Here is a 10298-nt window from a genome sequence, read left to right on the forward strand (position 1 = left end):
CAGTATGGGAAATTCTCACAAAGTGCGCATGCGCATGGAACATTGGGAAAACAAATCCCATGAAACCGTTCACCTCGCGGGTGCTGGTTGATGCTGCAGGGTGATTCGTTTAGTGTGTTTAGTATGAGTGAAATATTTCATCCACATTTTGTTGTGTAGTATTTTTTTAGTTATCACCCATTGCCGAGTATCTAGCATATACTTGCAGAATTTGTTAATTCGTGCCATTTCAATTGATTTATTGGAAGTTTTCTTTTATTGCGAAATCAGTTATGAAATGATATTGTCAATAGTTTAATATTTTATTTATCGTAATATATTATTATATTATTATATTTACTTTCCAATTTTTCACCTCGAGTTCACCTGTACAACAAAAACTTAAAGCTAAACCTTATCTAGCCAAACTCTAATACTAAAATGAATTTTATATGAGTTGTTAACATTTTAAAATATTGGAAAAGGAAAAATCTGGTCAGGACACTTGGAAATTACATTGACAAAGAGAGAAGGAAAGGGAAGGAATGAAATAGAGACAGAAAATGAAAAAAAAAAAGATCTACGAAGGAAGAGCACAGACGAGACGTGAACGGAAGGTAGATAGAGACAGGTCAAAGTGATCAGCCGAACAGTTAAAATTACGCATACATGAGATGGAAGGATCGCTTGAACCATATCGCGTGCGGCGGCTGGGGATTTCCAATGGAGGGCGAGGGCCAGAACGGGAAGAAATGTTAACGGGTAGGTGGGAGAGAAGAAAATGTGCAAATTATTTTTCATTAGACAATTGGTGGGAATTTGTTTTAATGATTTGACTGTAAAAAAATAAAAATTCGCTCAACTCAAATTTGTGTAACTCGGGAAAGACTGTATTTGATTCTGCTATAATTTATGTTTTAATTTGTGCGAAAACCAAAACAGAGAATATCGAAGTTTCCCAGTTGTGTACAAATTCAAAAACATCTAAACAACTGACTTCTGTTTAAGAAAAAAAACTGAGTTATGCTTGAATATTTCATAAAAGTAACCATTCGAGGGATGTAACAGTGAACAAATAATAAAAATAATTATGAACCGAAAAAGCTACAACAGAAGCAAGAAGTACCTAATGAATTCGAAGCAAAAAGTTAAACAAGCGATCAGTCGTACGTACACAAACTTTGCATGTTAGCTCTAGCAACGACAACCTAAGATAACACAATATCATCAAACTTTGACATAAGAGCTTCTTAGCAAGACATTTTAATTGTGAGAATTTATTATCAGAATACTGTTCGAAATGAGAATGACGTTAAAAGGAACGAACTATAACGTTTAAAGAACTAGATTGGAACGTAATCTAGGGCTCTACAAATATTATGAATTATATTTAGACAACCTTTTAACCTGGCGTTGAATGAAAATGGCAACCAAAGCTGACACTACTTTAGTTGTTGGAAGATTCCAGATTTTCGAATAGGACGTGGAGGACCTTTAAAAAGATTATACGAGCGCTAAAATGAATGAATAAAAAAAACCGATGCTTTATTCCAATATCTCCTAGCCCTAATAATTTTGGGATGAAGAGCATAGGATAATTCAATAAACTGATTAATATCCTTATCAGTAGTATCTTCGTTAATATCATTCAAAGTTATCGATTAATTAATCAATCTTTGCTCCTACGTGAGGTGAATCATACTATGAGGTGAGTGATCAACAATTTTAATATTCTTACATATTAGAAAAGAGATCATGATGTTATCTCAATAGCACATTAATCCCTGCCCTGCAGGACGCACCCAACTGCAATCCATGTCATGTGAGTTCAGAGTGCACTTTGAAGTTACTTTCCACGAACGATGTCCGCTCGCTCGCTCTGACTCTCTTATCGCCACGTTGCATCTCAGACACTCGACCAGACAGCTGCAGTAGCCGGTGCATACGATCAGCCACCATGTGCCGGGAACGGGCCACGCTTCACGCGTGCAACAAAGTTACGTTCCGGGAAATTATTTGTACATTCAAACGAAACGTTCCAGCAGTACTGCTACTTTAAAACGCAATTCTAACGACACTGCTCGTGACGAAAGCGATGTTGTGAAATTGATTCCGGCCGGAAGACACCGGCCGTGCTTGTTACGTACTAGAAAAAGCCAACTCATGATGCCGACGGACATTTCAAACCAGCCATGTACGCAAAAACAGACCGAAGCTTTGTTTTGTGCGTCTTCCTCTTTTCAGTGCAGCAGCTCTTGAATAGTCCATGCGGCGGCGAATTCATGACGGCGGATGAACTGCTGCGAACCGATTTCACATTAGCACACGGACGTCGATAACCTTCGCCAATGCGGAGGGCAGCCGTATCAGAGATTACAACGAACCCCAAAAGAAAAGAAAAAGTACTATGTACCATAGCATCTATAAAGCCGATGGGGAATTCTGCAGGATGATCCTGCGTACGTTTCGGGTGTGCCGTCTTGGAGGTTTTATTATTTTTATTTATTTTTTGTGTCCATTAGGCTGATACTGCTTCACCGGCGGGAGAATGGACCGTGCCAGGCTATTCGCGAACGAGCCTACACGCAGGCTGGCCGCGCCAAACGACCCGAAGGCTTATCAGCTGACTGAAGCTGAGGTCCGGTTGTACGATCGCGATCGCGCTGCTGAGTGCTGTGTCCGATCGATCCGATCGCTTCGTTCTCCGAGGACCGAGTTCGCCGAGATAGTCTACAGCCCGCACACGTAAAGTAGCCGTCCCGATCGGACTGATCAAATAGTCAAATCCGGAAGGCTTTACTGTGCGCAACTGTTCCCATTTTTCCCCCCGATCGGGTCTGGAAGTTTACACTGCTGTGCTGTGTGGAGGGCAATTGTACGGTCGTTCATTCCTGCTTCCATTTACCTGCTTGTGTATAGTCCGACCAGTGTATGAACGTGAAATGAAACACCGCTAAAACCAATCTCCAATGTAGTTCGGGTTGGTGTTAATACAGTGAAAAATAAAGTTCAACTGTAATAGAACCTTCAAGTGGACTTAAAGGAGCTCATCGAAACGAAGAGGCCTTTGAAGAAAAACGTTGTAGTGTACAGCACTGAGGTTGGTGTGGGTTGGTGAACTAGTGTGTTTGCCGCAGAATAAGAAAAAAACGCACAGAGTGTCAGTACCAAGCGCGGTACTCTTCACGTACAAAGAGGTAGCAGACGATCGCTCCCACCCGCTCGAGAATGCTTGTGCTCAAATACGACAACTTTGTGCCGATACCAATTATAGACAGCTCATGACACAGAGTGTCTCTCTTAGTGCCGTTCTAAGTTTTGTAGTTAATAATCCATTCTAAACGGTAAGTAGCAACGAGCACATACCGCTTCACTGTAAAGTGTTTAGGCATAAAGTAAAACTAACGTAGTCTGCATGATCACCATCCGCCGTCTTTAGTCCCGAAGCTTTCGGTGGTACGATTGTACCAGTAAAGCAGCGATGATTACGGTTATTGAATCGCAATTGCCTTCCGCTTATCAGTGGCACGCGGGGTAACGAAGGTTATCCCGCTAAACTCGAACGAATTTCACGATCCTGCAGACTGATGTGCTACCAACATCTCGAAACGTTCCGAAAATAAATCACCAGTAGCTATTCCAGATCGTGTGGAGTATATTATAGGAAATTATGATTCCTTCGCTCACGCAATTGGAATCCTTCTCCAACTTTATATAAGGCAAATATTTGCACAAATGCTTCTACTACTATCACATACGAGGTCATGCTCCGATCATGCCCCAAAAAATTCCATTCATCCGCACGTCCACTCCACGCCGCCGCATACCTTTACGTGGAACGCATTTAGAACAAACAGCAACAGCGCACCAGTCAACACACCCCTCGTTAGTGTCGTATGTACCATGTGCGTTTTATGATGTCGTAGAGGGAAGTTTTCTTAAACAATCCACTGCCGATCAGGAAGTGAAGCAGGAAAGCCGGCAGGGCTTACCGCCCAGCGAAGCCTACATGACGCTGGGGTTATCAATGCTGAGGCACACTCCTCTCTGCTTCTTCATCACGCAACGCACAACTGGTACACTGGTACCCTCCGTAATCAGTCGCAAACAACAAAAACCACAGCAAGAGCATCAACACAAACAACAACCATATGAACAGCAGGATCAGTAATTGCGAGAGATGTCTCGAGAAGACATATGATGCGATTATGGATGGAATTCTACCAAATAACAACCATCTCCCAGTGCCGAAGTGCAAAAGCCAAACCAATGATGAAAATTTTGAATATTGCTGATAAGTATGCATTGATGGTTGATGGTTGTTCTTTTCTCTCCTTTTTTTTGCAGATCGCCGACCAACATCTTCAGGCTGATCGTACCTGAACTGAGCTTTCGTTTGCACAGTTCATTTGACTGGGCGAAAATTGAACAAGAATAGATCATCCATTCTCAGTTTTCTCGGCTTGTGCTTCATTCCATCATTATATAGGCTTTATATCAAGCATACACGGGTTCTTATACTACTATCCGCGATCCTTTGTGCTAAGTCTATCCTGCCACATTCTATCTACTAAACTGCCTACTGCCAACAACTAATCTTCAACCTTGGTTCGATGGCTTTGGACTTTGCTGCCGGCTGTTTGGGAGGTAAGTACACACCGAATTCCGGAACCGTTCGGAAGTGCACGTGTCACACACAAGAGCCTTGGGGACTTACCGCCCATTCCTATCTGGCGTGATGTTCACGTTTCGGTCAGACGACTTTGATTAGCGACGTTCCCCAACGGACCCGGACGTTACGAATTTGGAAGATTTTACAAAAAATTAAACAGGAGAGACACACAAAGAGAGAGAGAAACAGAGAGAGAGACAGTGATAAACAAACAAAGACCTCAAATGATGATCAAGCTGACCGGTAGGTCAACGTCGCTATCACCCCAACGGTTAGGCACCGCTGATAATGATTGACAATCGTCCACGTCCCTTCTTCCGTCGACTTCTGCACAGTATCACTGAGAATGTGTTTGTTGTTTGTGAACTTCCAGTAAAATCGTTAACCACTTCAAGCCCACCAAGTCGCGCTCCCTTATTATCACTTTCACCGATCCGGATTCATTAGGGCTGGGGCGTACTTCGGGCCTAGCTAAACATGACTATACCCCCTGCAGGGAAGATCACTCTTTTCGATCGATCTGATCCGTTGATTGTCTTCCAATCGTGTTATGCTCTTTTTCTTACGAGTCAGCGATTGCAAAACCATCAACACTATCGCACTATTGATTAACCTAGCCGATTGGCCGATAACCTGGGCACGCGATAATCGAACCGATTCCGTTCTTCGCTTCACAGGTTGTGCCGGTGTTCTCGTTGGCTTCCCGTTCGACACGGTGAAGGTGCACCTGCAGACGCAAAACCATCGCAATCCGCTGTACCGCGGCACGTACGACTGCTTCCGGAAGATCGTTGTACGCGAGGGTGTCCATGGATTGTACCGCGGAATGTCCAGCCCGATGGCGGGCGTCGCCGTCGTTAACGCGATCGTGTTCGGCGTGTACGGCAATATACAGCGGCGCACCGCCAATCCGGACTCGCTGTACTCCCACTTCTTGGCCGGTTCGGCGGCTGGGCTGGCCCAGAGCATTGTCTGCTCGCCGATGGAGCTGATCAAGACGCGCCTTCAGCTGCAGGACAATCTACCACGCGCTGCGGAACGGTTCAGTGGACCGATGGATTGTACCCGCGCCATCTGGCGCCGGGAAGGTTTCCGGGGCATCTTCCGCGGGTTGGGCATCACGGCTGCCCGTGACATGCCGGGTAAGTTGTGTAGCAGTGAGTGTGGAGTTTTTCCATGGGTCTACAACTCTGTTTCGATGTCCATTTATTCACAGGATTCTCAAGCTACTTTGTCGCCTACGAGTACATGGTCCGGTGCGTTGCGAATCCATCACCGTTCGTTATCCTGATGGCCGGTGGGCTTGCCGGTACCTTCTCCTGGCTCGTCACCTTCCCGCTCGATGTCGTCAAATCGCGCCTGCAAGCGGATGGTATCTCGGGAAAGCCACAATATAATGGGCTAATCGATTGCGTGCGGAAAAGCCACGCCGCCGAAGGATGGGCGTTTTTATCGCGCGGACTCGCCTCAACGCTGCTGCGTGCCTTCCCAATGAACGCCGTCTGCTTTCTGGTAGTATCGTACACGATGAAGCTGTTCGATGATCCTAAAGTTAGTAGCGTCGTTGAGGAGCTTGGTGCAACGGCGGCCACTGTCGAGACGCCGTTGCTGATCGTTCCTACCGTTGTCCCGCAAGTGCCGATCGCGACCGCTCCCAAGCTGTCGGTTCCTGCTCCCGCGTACAACAAGCGTGCCAGCCACCACGACCACGACAGTCACCTGCTAAGCATCAAGCAAAACACTTACCGCTTCTTGCGATCGCTCGGTGCATTCAGCGAGGCCGTTTGCTGTGCCGAGATGGGCGAGCTGACGGACGATCTGTACGATCGTGACGAGGCGGAACAGCGGAGGGCAAGCTACGCAAAGCTGAACGAGCTGCTGCTGAGCACCGATCCGGAGGATTCCAGCAATCGGTACCCATTTTTAGGCGACTAAAGCTCGTGAGACCACGCCATGCAGAGAGCTTTCGAGTGCCACCAAAGACTTGTGTACAAAGATAACGATAGACTAATAGAGTGCCGGATGGAAAAGAGCCCGTGTATAAAAATATATATTTTTATTTAAACTCGATCAAACTGGATTGTTAGAAAACACACACAAAAAGCTACTGAAAAAACATCCAAAATTATCATCACCTTCAAAGCCCCCAAGTATCTACTTCACACCTCATTTCAGCAACTGAAGAATTTTGTTCAGATTATACTTTTGAACGGGGAAATCTTGCTGCAGCGTCTCCACCACTGCGGCAATGTTTTCGTTCACCTCGCGCTGGCGCTGCAGGTCAGCCTGGATCAGGATTTCGTTGCGAAACTTGGGCAGCTGCTGTGCGTTGGCCAGTGCCCGATACCGACGGGCACGGTACTGGTGGCGCACGATGTAGTCCAGATTTTCCTGCTTCAGCAGGGATGCCTGTTCTGTTTCTGCGCGAATCAGATTGGTCTGTAGCTTTTCCTCCTCGATCTGGTGCTTTTTGTTCTCGATCTCTGCCTGAAGCAGCTTCTGAGCGGTGTCGATCTCGAGCAGGCTCTTTTCTGCTTGAGATATTTCCTGAAATTCAGAGAGCAAATTGAGTAGTGTGGTGAACCTTTTATTTCAATTTAGGCTACGAAACTTGGAGGTGGACTGGAGGTCTAATCTATAAATATGCCGGCTCCTACAAAGCCGGATAGAATCGATTCTCAACTGGACCATACACCCGTATTAAGATATGACTAATCGGTTACTGCGTGTAGGGTACCTAATAAATTTCTCTGAAGCGAGTCTTTGCTGATATGACCGGGGGAAACTCGTCACAACAAAAAGAAGAATAAGAAGACACCACTCCAAACTTACCGAAAACACCACCTTCAATTTGTTCTTCAGCTCATTGATTTTGTGCTGCATCGTTGACCGGGTCTTAAACTTCCCACCGAACACCTTCTCCCGTGCATTGACCGACTCGAATATGTTCTCCCGATGGTGCACCGTGTTCTCCAGGTCGTGCACCAGCTTCTCCTGCATGCGCTTCAGCTGCCCGTACCGCACCTGCATCCGGTGGATCTCCGCCTTCATGATGCCAATCTCACTGTTCTGGGTCGTTTCCTCGTCCTTGAACTTCTTCGCCTCGGACGACATCTTGCACTTCGTCTCCCAGGACAGTGCTTCCCGGTGCTTCTCCAGCACCTCCTGCTTGCAGTCCTCGATCTCCTTGCCCAGGTCCTTCAGCTCCTGCTCGAGATTCAGCACCGCCATTTCGGCATCGCGCAGCCGCTCCGTCGCCTGGTGATGGGCCACTTCGCACTCCTGCTCGCCCTTCTCGTGCACCTTGCGCGTCTTGAATAGCTCCAGGCTGGCCGCATCGAGCCGCGTGTTGAGCGCCGATAGTGAGCGCACAATCTCCCGGTTTTCATTCATCACCTCCGCCAGCAGTGCCTCGATCTTGATCGCTTTTTGTTCCGCCAACAGCAGCTCTGCCAAATGACAAAAGGGGAATGTAGAACAAGACACAGTAAGGTTACCAGAAGCACGCCCCACACGACCCTCTCTTACTCTTTCTGGAGTAGTTGATTTCATTCAGCTGCAGGGAGCGCTTTTCCGACAGGGCTGCCACGTTCGATTGCAGCTTGACCCACGACGCATTCGCCTCCTTGAGCTGGGCCTCTATCTCCACGATGTCTTGCTGCACGTCGAGCAGCTTCAGCTCGTCCGGGTTCATCTCCTGCCCGCCCGCCTTGCTGATCAGCTGCTCCAGTTCCCGGTTCAGCGCGTCCATTTTGCGCAGCTTCGCAGCAATACGCTCCTTTTCCAGCTTTATCTCCTCGTTGTACTTGTTCGCGTCGGCATCCAGTTCGTCATGCTCAAGCTGACGCAAAGATAAGAGATGGCTATTGCAAAACAAAACAAACACCAGCAAACCGCCCTCGACGTCTTTCCTACCTTAGCCTTACGCAGAATGTCCTTCGAATTTTCCACGAGCGAACGCCACTTTTCCAGCTCCAGCAGCACCACCGACAGCTGGTTCTCCGTGTCCGACATGCTAATCTCCAGCTCGCGGCGCTTCTCCTGCGTATCGCGCAGCAGCTTCCCCTGCGCCTCGCCCGCCTTATCGGTGGTCAGCTGATCTTGCAGCAGCTCCAGTATCTGCTCCTCCAGCTCGAACTTTTTGCGATTCTGCTTCTCGAGCGTTTGGCGCAGCGACTTGAGATGATTCTCCAGCTGCAGGCCCTCCTGCTGCGCCTTCAGGATATCGGCCTCGGTTTGTTCGAGAATCAGCGCGTAGTGATCCAGGTCACGCTTGAGCTTATCTTCATCCTCCTGCTCCTTCCGGACCTGCTTCTCCAGCGAGTTGATGTCCCCCTGGATGCGGTTCTTGAAGCCGGCCAGCTTCTCGTTCTGCTCCATTTCCTTAGCCGCCGCCTTCTTGGTGATCTCCGTCTTGCTCTTGATAACTTTGTGCTCCTCGTAAATCGCTTCCAGCTCTTCCTTCGTCTTCACCAGCACCCGATCGCGCTGCTGGATCGCCACTATCACCTCGCCCCAGGCCTGCGCCAGACACTTGTGCTCGTGCTGCAACGCCTCCAGGTCGGTGTTGGCATCGGCCAGGCTGCGGCTAATCGTTTCCCGCTGCCCGTCCTGCTCCCGGATCTGCTCCTCGATCTCTTCCAGCTCGTGCTCCTTGCGCTTCACCTCGTTGGACAGGTTGAGCAGCAGCAGATCAACCTGCCGCTTCTCTTCCGCCGCGGCCAGCGCATCCTTGGCGTCCTTGCTGGCGACACGCTTCGCGACCGCTATTTCGTCCTTAATCTCCTGCGCCCACTTGGCAAACTCGCTCTCCAGCACGGTCAGGTTTTCCAGCTCCATCAGGTGCTCCTTGTGCATCTTGCGGAACTCTTTCAGCGAGAGCTGCTGCTCCTCAAACTCCTTCCGGTACTGGGCAGCCAACCGTTCCTCCTGCTGCCGCTGGGCGGCCAGTTCGAGAATTTCTTTACCGTAAATTTCGAGCAGCTCCTTCTGATTGTCGATCTCCTCCTGCAGATCGTACAGCTCCGCGCCGACCTCTTCCGATTCCTTCTCGTTCTGCACCAGACGGTGGTTCAAATCGGCCACCTCCTCCTCGAGCTGGTTCTTCACCTTCAGCAGGTGAGACTTCAGGGCGGACTGGAACCGCTCGAGCAGGGGATGGTCGGTTTCCAGTACGCCGACACGATCCATGACGGATTCGTTGAATGCGTCGGCCTGCACACTGATGGAGTTAGCATCCTCCTCCGGATTCATCTTGGCTGAAGGAAAATTAAAGTTTCTTGTACGTTTGAAGCGAAAACCTGAACCGTTCTGGAGAAGCGTCTGCGATAAATAAGTTCAATATGGTGGTTGCTATGGACACGTGTTGCTATGCATCATATGTTTGCTGTTATTGGGAGAACGTATTGTAGAAAACAATGTAAAAAGAAAAATGAAAAGAGAATGTGCTAATTTACATGCTTCTAATCATCAATCAATCTTAAAAATATGTTTGGATTCGTGGAAAATGTATTAAAGGCTTTTTAATCTCACCGTCGTTCATGCCAAACCCTTTCAAATATGTTTTTTCTCGCTCTTTAGCGGTTCGAGCAGTTTAGAGCTTTTTCGAGCAGTTTCAATAAATAGCAGATGCATTGATATTTTATAA

At 47.9% G+C, this 10298-nt stretch overlaps 2 protein-coding genes across 2 annotated transcripts; one reads left to right on the top strand and one right to left on the bottom strand.

The window, feature by feature from the left end:
• The first annotated feature begins 1900 nt into the window (after positions 1 to 1900).
• LOC1280084 (mitochondrial basic amino acids transporter) lies at positions 1901 to 6726 on the top strand. The gene is made up of 4 exons (XM_061662347.1): positions 1901 to 3323; positions 4327 to 4626; positions 5329 to 5793; positions 5868 to 6726. Exons 2-4 carry the CDS (start codon positions 4593 to 4595, stop codon positions 6584 to 6586), a joined length of 1218 nt encoding a protein of 405 aa, XP_061518331.1. The 5' UTR covers positions 1901 to 3323; positions 4327 to 4592; the 3' UTR covers positions 6587 to 6726.
• On the bottom strand, positions 6686 to 9993 carry LOC1280085 (coiled-coil domain-containing protein 40). The gene is made up of 4 exons (XM_319887.4): positions 8567 to 9993; positions 8180 to 8492; positions 7484 to 8100; positions 6686 to 7198 (listed from the first exon to the last, which is right to left on the bottom strand). Exons 1-4 carry the CDS (start codon positions 9902 to 9904, stop codon positions 6818 to 6820), a joined length of 2649 nt encoding a protein of 882 aa, XP_319887.4. The 5' UTR covers positions 9905 to 9993; the 3' UTR covers positions 6686 to 6817.
• Between the last annotated feature and the right edge of the window lie 305 nt (positions 9994 to 10298).

This window comes from Anopheles gambiae, chromosome 3, assembly GCF_943734735.2.
Source record: "Anopheles gambiae chromosome 3, idAnoGambNW_F1_1, whole genome shotgun sequence".
NCBI classification, from domain to species: Eukaryota; Metazoa; Arthropoda; class Insecta; order Diptera; family Culicidae; genus Anopheles; species Anopheles gambiae.

Coding starts and splice junctions, on each gene's coding strand:
- LOC1280084 (XM_061662347.1), top strand. CDS start 4,593: ATGGCTTTGGACTTTGCTGCCGGCTGTTTGGGAG. Junction 4,627..5,328: donor TGCTGCCGGCTGTTTGGGAG/GTAAGTACACAC, acceptor TTCGCTTCACAG/GTTGTGCCGGTGTTCTCGTT. Junction 5,794..5,867: donor GGCTGCCCGTGACATGCCGG/GTAAGTTGTGTA, acceptor ATTTATTCACAG/GATTCTCAAGCTACTTTGTC.
- LOC1280085 (XM_319887.4), bottom strand. CDS start 9,904: ATGAATCCGGAGGAGGATGCTAACTCCATCAGTGTGCAGGCCGACGCA. Junction 8,493..8,566: donor ACATTCTGCGTAAGGCTAAG/GTAGGAAAGACG, acceptor TCTTTGCGTCAG/CTTGAGCATGACGAACTGGA. Junction 8,101..8,179: donor AATCAACTACTCCAGAAAGA/GTAAGAGAGGGT, acceptor GTCATTTGGCAG/AGCTGCTGTTGGCGGAACAA.